The following is a 15,578-nucleotide window of genomic DNA, read 5'->3' as shown; positions in this document are numbered from 1 at the left end:
GATTCATATTCAAATTCATTTCTGAATAGTAAAATGAGAGTACTTTAGTTAACTGTGAATGTAGAATTTTTGGCAGTGTTAGAAAGTGGTGAAAATTCTTAAAAGGCTATCATTATCCCTTATGGGCCAGAAAATACTACCGTGCCACCTTAAGGGGGATATACATGTTAACACTAAATCAATGAAGGATTTTTTTTTTACCTATGCAATTTGTAAGTTTATCAATAAAAAGTTGATTAAGGGCAACGATGATAAAAACAGCCCTTAAATTCCATCCCTGGGAGTGAAAATTGCTGATTCAGCAAATTTTGCCTGATCTGTGGATAATAAAGTAAAAATTTACCTAGAAAGTAGAACTTCTTTATTTTTATGTAACTTGCAATACATTTTTTAATTATAAATGCTCGCTTTAACTTTTCGCAGTGTCTGACACATGTGCAACACTGGAATTTGAGACGCGACATATTTTATTTGCCTGTACATTCTATTATTTTCACCGAAATAAATAAATTGCATAATTTCTTATTTTTTTCCACACAAGTACATCTTTACTAGTTTTGTTTAGGTTTAATTTGTAGTTCTGTGGTAACATGACACCAGTATGAGCTTTTTTGGAACCAGCAAGTGGTTAAGGAGTCCTTACTTATTCATTTAGTCCTCATATTTTGCTGAATTAGAGATAAATAGGGGTTTCTTTACACTGACAAGGCATTTTTTTTTACAAAGAATGTTATTATGATTGTTTATCAGCAAGATTAAATAGTTTATTCATTTTCCATGCAAATGTCATTAATTGTTTTGATTTTCTGACAATGAAAAGCACAATACAGGTAAAATGATTATGTAAGGGGACATAATTTAACTTAATGCATACATGAGAAAAAGACAAACAGTCAACTTAGAGATATATTCTAGTACATGTATTGTCAAAAAGATTTTAGAATAATAGTTAACTGCCATCTAAAGAATCTTGTTGTGTTGCCTTCATAATCTGGAAATGCTTAAAGTAATGTAAGGCATGCTGTAAAATGTGGAATGGACTTTAATATCATTTTTCATGATTTGGTGCTTAAACTGTTTCTTTTAATCAGATTAACTATAAATAGAGTTGGCAATCCAATAATTCCTCCTGAATCACCATGTTAGACTTCTATGTTGATTTGAAACATCATATATTTGGATTTTGTTCACTCTTTAAGTAAAAATGGTAAGATGATAAAAAAGTAAAAATCTGCCAGCTGGGGTAGGGGTGTAATCTTTCATTTTTTGTTTGTAAGAAATAAGTGCAGACTAGTATTCTTTATTGTAATATGTTACATAGTAAGAAGGCTATGCATCATAGGTGTCATGACTGATTTCAAGTTTGAAATGTCTTGGTTAAGGTAGCACGGTAGTATTTGCATTCCAGAATTTAGGTTGCTCTTTTGTGTACCCTACTTAAGTCAATGTATCGGAACATTATGATTGGACAAAAAATACAGTATCTACTGCACATACTTTCCCAAACTGAGGGATGAATCAGGTGTAGAAAAATATGAAATAATTTTACATACAGATGAAAATGAATTTTTGAGAATTAAAAAAAAATTTGTATTCACTGCACTCTAAAAGACCTAAAAGCACTAGTGGCCTTAGGTTCTTAAAGATAGCAAAAAAAGTAAACGGTCATGATTCATATTCAAATTCATTTCTGAATAGTAAAATGAAAGTACTTCAGTTAACTGTGAATGTAGAATTTTTGGCAGTGTTAGAAAGTGGTGAAAATTCTTAAAAGGCTATCCATATCCCTTATGGGCCAGGAAATACTACCGTGCCATCTTTAACATTAAAGATAAAAAGTCATATTGATTTCTTCTGTATTATTTCGGCAACACAGTAGAATGAAAGTAACCTTTTACTATATTTAAATATACCGAAGACATATGATTATACTTGAACGTATTTGTTAGGTATATTAACATCCAAGCACACTTCCTGAATGGAGATTCAAACTCACTGGGGCCAGTAAGTGAACCAACAACCATATAAGATCATTACCGTGATGCAAGGTATGAAATGTGATGTGTAAATCAATGATCATGCAGATTATTGATATTCTAAGTTTATTGTTTAGCTCTGCATAAATGTTGAATTAAGTGCACAACATGTACCATTGTGTGTTATATTAAATGATTTCCATTAAATTTGTTAAATATACCTATTAATAAGTCGTAGCTAATGATGAAGTAATATATATGTAATATTAGAAGTATTACAATAATGCGAAAAATAGATAATTCTGTTGGCATGATATAATGCCGTTTTAAATAAATGCAAAACATGTGTTAATCATCGACTGAAAGGTATATGGATACGCTATAGAAATCAACTGTGATGCCCAAAGAGCTATTTGAGATATAAGTACTATCGTACTATTGAAATAATATCGTTTAGATATTGAAGGGCATCACTTACAAGTCCGCCGAATGACTGCAGTCTCCAGTGGGTACTGATGTCTTCGTTTTGCCATTTGAGGAATCAAAATATTTAGACTTAATAGAATCAGCTGATTGTATTTTCATTCAAAGTTATAACCAGACTTACAATAGTGTGTGTAATAAGATTTTATGAGGGAATTCGATGTTTGCCTTATCACTGTTCAATTAAACGCATTGTATGACAATACTGCTGAATTACTTACAATTAGATGTTTTGCAGTATTTCTTGAAATTATTTTGCTATGTATATGTGTATTATTTGTTAATTAATCAAATAAAAAGTTGAATATGGTGTATAAAGTACAATTGTGTTGACTCTTAAAGCCTTAACTTTCTATTGCTTTAAATACGGTAATGAGAGATTGAAAAACTATGACAATATATACACATACGTTTTTGTAGATCAAGCAAAAAGTTTGGTTGATTATTGTTTGGACGTATTTACAAGAAATCAACTTAAAACATCAGTTATTTTCTCCTTACCCAATTAACCCCAAACATTCATTTTGAAAAGACTTGTCATTGAATCTTATGCAATTCGATCGGTTGAAGTGTTTATTGATTCGCCTTTACCTGTTAACCTGTTGTAGTGTTCCCGCTTCAGGAAGTGAATATGAAACAAAATGTATATAAAGACAACCCTGAAGATTAACATTATCTAAGAAATAGCAAAAATTCTTTTGTTTGTAGATAAACATTTATTGTTAAGATATGTTTTTCTGTCTTTCTTCTACACTTAATGTACATGTCTAATTTATATGATAAAAAAAACAATGTTGGTATACTTGATATGTCATAATCCAACTGTATTTAAAGTTTCTTATTAGACAAATTTAAGCATTCAAAATATATAGTTATATTCTGTATATGAAAAACCTTTGCTTGGATCCGTCATGTTTCAAAGTATGTTAATTTGTGCTGTATTTGTGTTCTGTCGTAAATGAATTTTAGCTGTTCGTTGTTATTCTGTGTTTGACATGTTGAAATGTACTATTATATTATTTATTTATGTATTGCTCTGTCCTGAATGTTCTTGCATTTATTTGTACTGTATTCCTGTCACGTAATGTTGTCATTTTAGCGGTATTTTTAACATTGCCATATAAACGGGAGGTTTGGCTAGCCATGAAACCAGGTTCAACCCACCATATTTTTTTTAAATGTCCTGTACCAAGTCAGGAATATGGCAGTTGTTATCAAATAGTTCGTTTCTATGTATGTTGGCGTTTGTTTTTGTTGCACTGCAGTGTTTCTTTTGTTCCGTTGTTTTCCTCTTATAGTTGATGTGTTTCCCTCGGTTTTAGTTTGTAACCCGGATTTGTTTTCTCTCAATCGATTTATGACTTTTGAACAGCGGTATACTACTGTTTCCTTTATTTAACTAGAACTCTCAACTTAGTATTCTAGCAAATAAATGATTTAGAGCTGGATTCCAGTCACAAGGTGTTATTGTCACATTATAATAATATGGCAAAAGACCCATAACCACTGTAAACAAAAGGGCAGTTCTTGTCTTGCTGATAATTTTTGTTATTTAAAGTGTGTATCTATCTTTTTTTTAATTTTCAAGATAAAAGGCAAAAATGCAGAAAAAATGTAAAAATCGTAACCAAGAGCAAGCATTCCAACAAGGACAATTTAGGCCATGTTGACATATTTATTACATTTGCTATGTAAAGAATCAATCTATCTATAACAGTTTTCAAAGTAATAAGCCAAAACACTAAAAATTGGTAAAAATCAATATTTAAGATCAATTACTCAAATAAAAGAGTAAACTGACAATTTCGGTCAAATTAAAGTAATTTGTAGGTCTTAATCTTTGGAACAACGCAAAGTCTTCAACAATAGACAATAGTCCATTGAGGTTGTGAAGCCCTAAATTGTCTGCATTTGATAGCTTTAATGAATTTCTTATAATCGTAGAAATATTTGTGGACAATTAAAGTTTTCCAGTCCTTGAATTGAAACAAGTGTCAAAAACGTTACAACAATATTTGCTTATCTGTAATCAGATTTTGAACTTATAATCGTGTGTTGTACAATTCTTAACATACCACGATAATATCCTTTAACAGATTATTGTTGAAATTACTTTATCAGCGAGAGTCTTTTTTGGGCAATTTTCTTTACACCAAACGATTCAAATTTATACGCCTGCTGAAAGGCACTCCTAGCTGAATCTTTATCTCCATCAAGCTGAAATGCTATTCCAAGGCAAATGTACGAGATAGCTTTTGCCGTTAGAGTTTCTATACGGTCTGATTTCTTTATATTTCTTTGAAGATCTCTTAGAGAATCATGACGTTCTGGAAAATGATGTGACATGTCTTCTACTTCCATTTGTAGTTCCTGAGGTATAAGCGTTGACTTTGATTGAAACCGCACAAAATCACATCGCTCTATTTTCAAAAGCGGTAATAATCTCTTTTGGAATGATTTTACACTGCACAATCGAATAAATGTGTGTAACATTTCTGAATTTGGATATAGCTTACAGTTCACATAGTTCGATATGATATCGATTGCTCTATTGTATTGATGTGTCCTATAGAAAAATGACGCTATCAAAAGCCAACCAGATGCTGCATCATGGTAAATATTCTGCATCAAATCATACTGGCAGGCTTTGTATTTCAAGTAGCAGTTTTTGTTGCCATACGCCCCAGTTAATCGTATCGATTGAGCTTTCTGTGAACATATCATCGACATGCTGTATATATAAAGATACATTATTTTCGGATTTTTATAGGAAAGGAACAGATGCATTCCAGTAAAAGCTTTTTGTAAGTGATTATATGAGTTGAGCAAGGCAGCGTCTGTTCGAATTAATTTAGAAAAATTTAATTTTATTCTTTCTAAATATTTGATACAAGGTTCAGTGTAAAATCTTCGGACTTGCAAACAAAATATTTTTTCTGAAAATTTGAAACATCGCCATCCATGTCTATAAAGTGAACGTAGTGCATTTAACAAAACCTCACGTGCACGCCCTTTGACCCTATTCTCAAATAAATCGTTTTGTGGAATAAAGTAATGTGGACAAACTGAAAATTCAACATAATAAATCAGTCTTTTAAAACATCCCATAAAACAAGATATTAGGTTTGTAGGTTTCCATATGGATGGTTTCATTTCCTCAGAGATCCAGAAAACAAGAGTTTTTAGGATATAAGAGCAGAGTAATTCATGATATTCTACGTCTATGTGTTCATTTATTACGTCTTTCAGAAGAATTTTCATAAGACAATAGCACAACAGTTGTGTATGTTCAAAGGTATAAATTAATAGTCTCTCGCCCACATTGAAGGATATCCTCCATTGAAGTTCTTCTCTTGGTGATCGCTTATAACCTACTGGTACAAACAATACACCATGTTTTACAATACTCTGCTTGACCTCATAACTTGGCCATAAGTTTTTCGATCTTGTTATCCAGTTTTCTGCAGCAGATATCCATAATTTACTATGCAATGCGTATGCAAAATCGTAGTCTCCCTCTTTAGTCGAAAGACAAGGTCCGTGAATAATGTCAACACCGTTTTTACTGTCTAAAAACACCTGTTTAAAAAGTGCGTTTGAAAAGTAATACTTTCCATTTAACTCCTTACAGTGTTGAAATGCGTTCCTATTGTTAGAAAATAAAAGCAATAGCATAGTATAGCCTGGGTGTATTGTTTCAGTTTCCATTTTGAAATATGTTTTACAAAAGTCAAAAGCGAATTTTCTTTCTTCAGAAACATCGATATATGTTTGCGCTTGTACGATATCTATATCTCCTCCATGTAGATCAAGACCCTCTCCAAAACTTCCACCGGTAATAACGACGTTCGAATCGTTGGTTGTTAAATTGTCCCGAACATTTATCAAGATTCTTATTGTCCTTACATACTCTTCTGATCCAACTATATTTTGACACATATATTTGTACAGAGCTAACGACATACAGGTAGTGGTGACATCTGCAATAAAATTGAACATGATGCAGAACAAATACTCATAAATTTAAATTATACACTCTTTAGATTACATATTGCTCATCTGAATATTATTTACTCTAAAAAGTATGATGATTGCTGAAAATCAATAAGATATTTTTCAATTAAATATCGTAAATTTATTAGGATGCTGCATTTTGAAATATATTAGGTAGTAAGATAAAAGGAAATGTACAAATTGCCGATAAACAGGAAAAAAGAAGATGAGGTATGATTGCTAATGAGTTTGTTTTGCACTTGAAAAATGTTATTTATAGGTGTGTTTAAAAAATTGTATTGGTCTTTAGAATTAAAATTATATAACAAATGATAAACTTATGACTTTTAAAAAAGGGTCGCGAAAAATACCAAAGGGACATTCAAAGTCGAAAACAACCTGACAATTAATCAGTCTTCTAAAACAATTTATTAACCAACGTATTATACTAGGTTTAAAGGTTTCCATATGATTGGTGGTACTTCTTCGGAGATCCAGAAAAGAATGGTTAGCAGAATAAATGTGCCTAGAGATCTGAGATATTCTACGTCCATGTTTACCTTTAAGGTTCCACTAAAGCCAAAATATAGGACACTTCATAAACATCTAAACTTTGCCTGTATTTTTCAACCTATAATGAGTAAAGTCCTAAACTATGAGAACAAATGTTCATTTAAACATACTTAACATATACACACTGTGTAAATTGTAAATAAACTTGAAATTGTTATGTTGTGGCCAAACCGGTTCTTCGGGTGAACACTAAATTTTCAAAAAAATCTGGAGGCCTGTGAGACGACTTTATTTGCTTAAAATTGGTATGGACGAATACTGTTACATGTAATGCAGGGCAAGCTCATTTTGATTTGTCACATACATATGTTTTAATGGCACATTTGTCCAATTTCTGTATTGTACCTTCGATATTTGTTCACCTAGATACATGAAATTAACTGAAACTCGAAAATCAAAACATTTTCTGAAAAATCAACATGAGCTTGCCCTGCATTAGATATAACAGTATTCGTCCATACCAATTTTAAACAAATTAAGTCGTCTCACAGGCCTCCAGATTTTTTTGAAAATTTAGTGTTCACCCCAAGAACCGGTTTGGCCACAACATAACAATTTCAAGTTTATTTACAATTTACACAGTGTGTATATGTTAAGTATGTTTAAATGAACATATGTTCTCATAGTTTGGGACTTTACTCATTATAGGTTGAAAAATACAGGCAAAGTTTAGATGTTTATTAAGTGTCCTATATTTTGACTTTAGTGGAACCTTAACACATTGTTTTGAAAAATTTCATCAAACAATATCATAACAATTCAATTGTGGTAATGTGAAGGAATAAATAATTAGTTATTCACCAACAGTGACTGATAACGTCCATTCAAAATCTTTAAAACTAACAAAGAGGACGCCATATTTTAACATAAAAAAAGATATTTAAAAAAATAATTACACTATGTAATGTATAATTTTATTTGCAAAATGACGCATATTTTGTTCATATAAGTTGCCTCGTTACAATACATGATGACACTTTTCAAAAACGTTTGCTTCCAAATTTTACTTCTTTAACAGGAAACTTTAGTAGGAAGAAACTAGTTGAAACGTTGCACTGAAAGTCCGATCTTTCGCCCCTCTTTTATGTAACAAATAACTTATAATCAAATCTAACTTATAGGCGTTTATACGCCAAAAACACAATTATACTAGAAATTAGAAATAGCATCGTATATGTCAACCACCATTTCGTGTTGTAAATATGATTGTTTTCGTTAAATTATCATGAAAATACAGGCCATGGCAAGGTAAATTGGATTTTAAAAAGGCTTGGCTTCTTCGGACATAAAATATGAGAATGATTTTTTTCGACAAGAAACGTATGCTAGATGCCCGAGGTTGCTCTTTTTGGCAGTATTGCATTAAATTGCACAATGCAATAGAAATGTGTGTGTTAAATTGAAACTATGCGGCTAAAATCTTGTCTTGTTGAACTTTTTGTTAGACAAAATAGCTTCAACATGAACGCCTTTAATGAAAAAATGGTCTAAATTGTAATGTAGTGTGAAAAGTAAAATAACAAAAATACCGAACTCCGAGGAAAAATCTAAACGGAAAATCGCTATGCAAATGTCAAAATCAAAAGCTTAAACACATCTAACGAATGGATAACAACTGTCATAGTCCTGACTTGGTACAGGCATTTTCTTATGTAGATACTACTCATGTAAGGAATCTATTGAAAAATCCAATCAAGAAGATCTCGTGGTGCTGAACATGTTTTTGCTGTTTATGAAATTTTCAACCTAACCAGAAGAGTTTTAGAGGTATCAGATTAAACAATTGAATTGGTCAATATGGGAACAATAATTTCAAATAATCAAGGTCATTTCACTTATTCGTTTCTCTTATTTTACTGATCATGTTTGCGGTTCGCAGTTTTAAAGGGTTAACAATAATCATGGAAAGGTAACAATTGATATAATGTGTCGAGTTCTTAGTAGATCCGGTTTGGCTAATCATTTTAGGCTGGAAAAAGTTATACGGAATGACTCCAATGTGGAGTCAGTTGACAATATAGACTATTTGACTTATTTGATATTTTGTTTTGCTGTTCATTTAGCATGCAATTTGAAATTTCTTTCTATCAATTATAACAGCTTCAAAGACAAACCTAAAAATGAAAATATCGTTACATATCTGAGGACAATTTCTTTAATCAGATAGTTTTAGTCAAAATATACAGAATGTATATTTATTTATTTGTATTGGCATTCTTGAATTTGTTTTGGAGCCGACACATTATCTCGGTCTATAATATTTTTCAAGATATTCGACGTGAAATGAATGGGTTCTCAACTAAAATTTCAAATTCTCATGTACAGTTTTTTTCATACATTCCGTGAAATAACTAGGAAATAGCATAATCAATGAAAAGATTCTTATCTTGAATAATTTGTCAAAGTATTTCTCAATTTTTTAATTGCTTTCATATTTTGTATAAGGTAGCATCGTTTTATAGTACGTATGCTGTCTGTTTGATTTTATATTCTTCCAGCATTAAAATTTGATGTAGATGCTGTTGTTAAAATAATAATGTACTTAAGCATCTTACTTTTACTGGGATGCTAGTTTTGCATATTTTTTTTTTTTTTAATATTTTTTATTTTTTTGGGATGCTGGATTTCCTATATATTGGAATGCTGGCATCCCGGTTTATTGGGATGCTGTCATCCGGTTATATTGGGATGCTGGTATCCCGTTTTATTGGGATGCTGGCATCCCGTTATACTGGGATGCTGACATCCCGAAAAAGCTGAATGTTGGCATCCAAAAACAGTAGGAGTGCAGACATCGCAAAATATCCGAATGCAGTAATCCTACAAGTTCTGTTTGATACTGTTGGCCGAATTTCTATACATGTACTCCAATGCATAATTTTGTGTAATGCAAAAAATAAAACAACAACAAAAATCCGTTTGTTGTTTTCCTCCTAACACTTTATTTAATGACGTCAGGGATATTATGACGTAAGATGTGATTTACCATCATACGTAGAGATTCATGCAGAGACTGTAAACATGATAAGAAATCAATTCTTAAGAATCACTTGTACCGATATAAATAATTTTTGAAAAGTAATGAAAACAGATAACCCTTTTAATATTCTCTTATCTATTAGTTTTTGTAATGTTTAATACTGAAAGCGCTTGTACTATTTTTCTGCGCTAATTGCGGCAAATCCCACCCGCATGACGTCATGTACAAAATTTGTTTAAAATCGGCGAAGTGGACATGATTGCAAGGGGAAGGACGAAAGACACTTCTTTGGCCAGTATGCCGCAATTTATTATCATTTTAATATAACAGAAACATGTACGCAATACAATGCTATTCATACAGGTAAGTAGATTTGCTTATTTTTTACATGCACTTTAGACAGTAGTCCGAGATGTCTCAGATTTATCCATTCATAAGGAATTCTACTCAACTGTAGTGGTTTCATATACATATTAAATATTATCGGATGTCGAATTTTTCTATAGGAGACGATTTGACTTGTGACCGTCCGAGATTACTCTGACGTCCTACGCTCAGTCATAGGCCTAGCTTGTCTTGCAAAACAGCCGTTTGAAGTCCGATTAATCTCGGACTAGCATTTAAGTGACTTGATACGCCAGCCGGATTATAGTTATGATTACTTCAATTTCCAGACGGAAAATTACAGGCTAAATGGTTAGGCAACAATGATTAATGTCAGTCGCGAGATTCTCCCATGTCCTCGGGAGGGATGCACTTCGATCCGTTTTTAGTAACCAATAGACGTATTTACACTTGTATGCAAATTTGTCCGCCATTACGTAAAATCACACAGGTTCCCGTAAACTTTGACATAATTCAAAACATTTGACGTCACAAATAAAAAGTGATTGTTGCTTGACGTCAAAAGGTGATTCGGAGTAGATTTAAGGTCATTCGGAGTCAAAATACAGCTAAATACCAAAAGTGTAAATACGTTTATGGTGAATCCAGAACTTTCTATAAATGGGGTGGGGGCACTGAGTGACTGCCATAACAGAGGGGCCCGCTAAAGTCATCTTTTAAGTTTTAGTGATTACCTATATAACCGCCTATGGTAGCGATGAGCATCCGAGACAGACATACTTTAATATGAGAGTTTTTAACATTTTTTTACATTGAGTCTATGGCAGAGAAATTTTGACTTTAACAGTGCTTAGTGCAAAATTACCAAAAAACTTGAAGGAAGCCTATTTCTATAATAGGGTAGGTATGGAAATAGGAAATAGACATATTTTTTTTTTATTTTGCCTTATGGAAATATGTACACTATCATGACGTTATGCGTGATTTGAATAGTTTTGACAAAGATCTGATCGACGTGAACCCCACCGAGATGAGTAACAATATGGCCATGGCAAGTAAAAATATCGGGTCCGCAAAATTAATTTGTTTACCCCCAGCACTACGATCTATAGGAAAACCATTAAAATGCATCACTGGTAAGAGGCCTTTGAGTTCAAGAAATATAAAGAATGAAAAACTTGATTTAAGATTGGTTTTAGGTCTAGAAAATTGAATGTGTTGTTTGCCTCTATTTTTGCAAGAGTCTAAAACCAGTTGACTTGTGCACGTCCGAGATTACTTTGACGTCCTACGCTCATGGGCCTAGCTTGTCTTGCAAATTAAACAGCCGTTTGAAGTCCGAGTAATCTCTGAGTAATGGTATGATTGCTAATGAGACAACTCTCCACCGGACTGAGACCAAATAATATAGCACTAATAAGAAGTTAACAATTAAAGGTCAGCATACGGCCTTCAACAACGAACAAAACTCATACCGCATAGTCATATATGAATCAGAGTGAATGTTAAATTTGAAATACTATGTTTTAAAAGAAAGAAACGCATATCGTACATTACAGATTTACCGACTTCAAAATAAATTTACCCTAATATATTATATACATTTTGTACTTTAAGTTAGCTTACTGGAAGAAATTATTAATAATATGCTACATAGTTTTATGGGTCAAGCTAGTCTTTCAAAAATGCCTCGGTGTGATCTTTTCATAAATGATTTTAAGCTGATATTTTCGTGATTTTTTTCTTTTTTTTTTAGATACGAAGCTCGGTGGAAGATTGATAATAAAAGCAATACATAGCAAATTTGCAAAATGAATGAAAAGAAAAATACGAAAATTACGGAAAATGTAAATATCGCTACACGAGTTTTTGGAATGAAATTTCACGAAAATCGCTAAATACATGTAGGATGTATTTCTCAAAAAAACAAAAAAAACATTGATGAAATTGCACACTTTTCTCCCTTTCATATTGTATAGATCTGGATGTTGTTCCATAAAAATTCAATTGAATTAGTGGTTCATATGTGTTTTTAATAGTTTTTAACGATTACACAGAAACATCAGGCATATATTGGTGTGGATAACTTAAGTTAAAAGAAGTTTAAATGAAGGTTTTCTTCGAATAATAATGCGTTTTCTCGTGGGGAAGGGGGTGTGCAAGTATTTTTTTTTTATCAACCACGAGTGAGAAAGCAATCTTTTAATATAATACTACATCATTATGACATCATACATGAATATTTACTTTCTGTTCCCTAGTGTTGTGATGTTACAACGAAAAATTATTGTTTAATCTTTCATATATTATTTCTCGTTTCAGCATTTGTAAAGAAGTGGCTACACCTTTCTGGTTACTATTCATGTGTTGTGTATTAATGTATCGTAACACTTTATAGTTATTGGAGAGATTAAACTCAGACGACGAAACATCCAAACAGCACCAGATCATTTATGATTCCAGCTGATTTCAGATTACTAGCAATAAATGATAATAGAAAGTTAGAAAGTCCCAGTTCGTGTAACTGATTTGATTAAATGATTAACAAATATTGAATTATTAAAATACAGAAAAAAGATACAAGTTTAATAATGATTGTAATAAAGAAAATGTAAGTTTTGTTAATGAAATGAAAGACTCAAGTACTAGAAGATCCTGACATGATGTACTGACACATTGGAAGATGTATACAGCAAGTCCAGAGATACTGACAATATCCAGTACGTACAGATCAAAGACACTGTGCACCAGTATCGATAATATATATATTTTTTTAAATATTGCATTGTGGTACATGTTTTATTGTATACAGGCAATTGTGGAAAACAAATCACCTTAATTTATACATTGAATGCCAATGGGGTTTGTCATTGACACAAAATAAAATTATTATGTAGGCTTACATATAACACACCTCGTATTTAGCATCTTAATAAAGGTACAGTCACCAATCCGTTTTGTAGAGTGTATGTCCTGGATGACTTGGTTAATCAGACATTCCCAAGGTTGATGGTCATTGGGCAAAGACCAGTAAAAATTGGTTTAATAAAATTCATTTGATTAATAATATGCCTTTCAAAATGAGCAGTAAAATTTTTAATTTTGTCCAAATCATATGTGTGATTGTCCTGTAAAAAAAGAATCTAGTCCAGTAAAAAAGACTGTCCAGTTGATTTCTGAAAGCCTTGGAAACTATTAAACTTGATATCATTTCAGCAGGCTATTGCATTAAGCTTATTTTCAAAAATTGTATTCTATGAACATTTGAAACATGAGCATATCAGACTTAAAGATTGTAGTCCTGATGTCATCATATATAAATGTATTGTCTCGAGACCACAAAAGTCAATAACATGTATACAGGTCTTACATAATGGTAATCAAAGTCAGAAAAATAACATTAAAATTGGCCAATTATTGGAAACTTAGTACATTGACATAGTTTTATAAATATCAAATTGTTGACATCAGCATTCACATGGTGAACTAGCACTTAACGAATTAGATTCAGTATGTTGGTCAAGTATACATTTCACACACTCTGACCCATGATTTCACATTCTCAATATCCATTAAACTGACCACTGGACATGAACAAAGACAAATATATCATCTTCCCGGCATTCATCAGTAGTTTTGTTTCATGTTTACTGGATTGTTTTCATGTGCATTCAACACACATCAAAACCTTAGGAAATGTACTGGATGTTATATTGGTGGATTAATACTAAAATCCAGTTGATTAGGAAGCAGCATTTAAATTCGTATGACATAATGAAAAAAGGTATGTCTGAATAGTTGTGATACCAGAATCCCCATATTTTAGGATGCCAGCATCACGATATGTTGGGATGCCAGCATCCGGTTATTTTGGGATGCCAGCATCCAGATATGTTAGGATGCCAGCATCCAGATATATTGGGATGCCAGCATCCGGATATTTTGGGATGCCAAGATCCCGATATGTTGGGATGCCAGCATCCGGATATTTTGGGATGCCAGCATCCAGATATATTGGGATGCCAGCATCCAGATATGTTGGGATGCCAGCATCCAGATATTTTGGCATACTAGCATCCAAACTGATATGATGTCATCATTCCAATGTGATGGGATGCCAGCATCTAAAAATAATTGAAAGCCAGCATCCAAACGTTGAAGTATTCAATATGAAATTAAAAGAATTATATCAGCATCTGTCAAAGGTGAAGATGCAATTTTATTTTTTTTTCTTCATTATCCGCAGACACTTTTTTGAAATATGCTATATACAGAAATAAGAAGTGCTTTTTATACAAAACAATTTCACAACTACAAAAGTTATTAATATAATCGAGAGAGCATCCATGATATTTGAGAACCAATACAATCCATTATGCAGCATCTGCTATTCATAGAAATAAATGAATCAGTATGATGTTTTGTAAGATGAGCATATGTTGATACTAAAACAAATGCAATATGGTAGAAATATTCCGAATATGGAACATTGCCGTAACATTTTCTCTGGACATTGAAAAATTTAGTAGAATACAACATAATTTTACCTTAAAAATTCAAAAATTGTCAAAAAATTCTCTTTTAGCATATGAGAATTACAAATTTTAGTTGAGAACCCATTAATGTTACCCTGTTGTCCTATTGTAAGCGTTCCATGACGGAAAGACGAACAATTTACAAAAAGTTTCACATAAAACTAAAGACTGAGCACTAGCATGAATAACAAGTTAATGTTAAAGTGTAATGATTTTATAATCCAGAAAATATTATATCGTCTCTAAAAAAACAAATACTTACCTGCCATGTTCAATCTTTGTTGATTTACATTGATACTTTTCAATTAAAATTGTACAAGCATTTATTATTTTCGTCATTAAATGCCAGTATATGTAAAATCGATTATCAAAACTAGATTTATCTATTAACATACTCATTGGACGCATTTGTGAACCTTTCATGTGTACATTTAACAATTACAATATAATGAATACAGTAAAGTGTAGTTATACATGTTATATATAATAACATTGGGTGCACTCCTGCATAGATTTCACTGATAACTACGTTAAGTTTTTGAAATACTTGTGTAGTCTACATTCATGACAAATTCCAAAAGCTACATTTAAAACATTTTTTTAACTCTATGCAAAACATCTCTTTTATGTGTAATTATATGAACCATTTAAAAATTGAAAACAAATTGCCGTCATTCAAGAATACATTTGTCA

The 15,578-nt window shown here is 31.9% G+C and overlaps 1 protein-coding gene across 1 annotated transcript; it reads right to left on the bottom strand.

Moving 5' to 3' along the window:
• Nucleotides 1-4,568: 4,568 nt before the first annotated feature.
• LOC127733523 (uncharacterized) lies at nt 4,569-15,315 on the bottom strand. Its single transcript, XM_052242876.1, has 2 exons — nt 15,148-15,315; nt 4,569-6,439 (listed from the first exon to the last, which is right to left on the bottom strand). Exons 1-2 carry the CDS (start codon nt 15,152-15,154, stop codon nt 4,569-4,571), a joined length of 1,878 nt encoding a protein of 625 aa, XP_052098836.1. The 5' UTR covers nt 15,155-15,315.
• Between the last annotated feature and the right edge of the window lie 263 nt (nt 15,316-15,578).

Source organism: Mytilus californianus, unplaced genomic scaffold (assembly GCF_021869535.1).
Source record: "Mytilus californianus isolate M0D057914Y unplaced genomic scaffold, xbMytCali1.0.p SCAF_3, whole genome shotgun sequence".
Taxonomy (NCBI): Eukaryota; Metazoa; Mollusca; class Bivalvia; order Mytilida; family Mytilidae; genus Mytilus; species Mytilus californianus.
The sequence above is the reverse complement of the archived record's forward strand: the minus strand, read 5'-3'. Positions and strand labels throughout refer to the sequence as shown.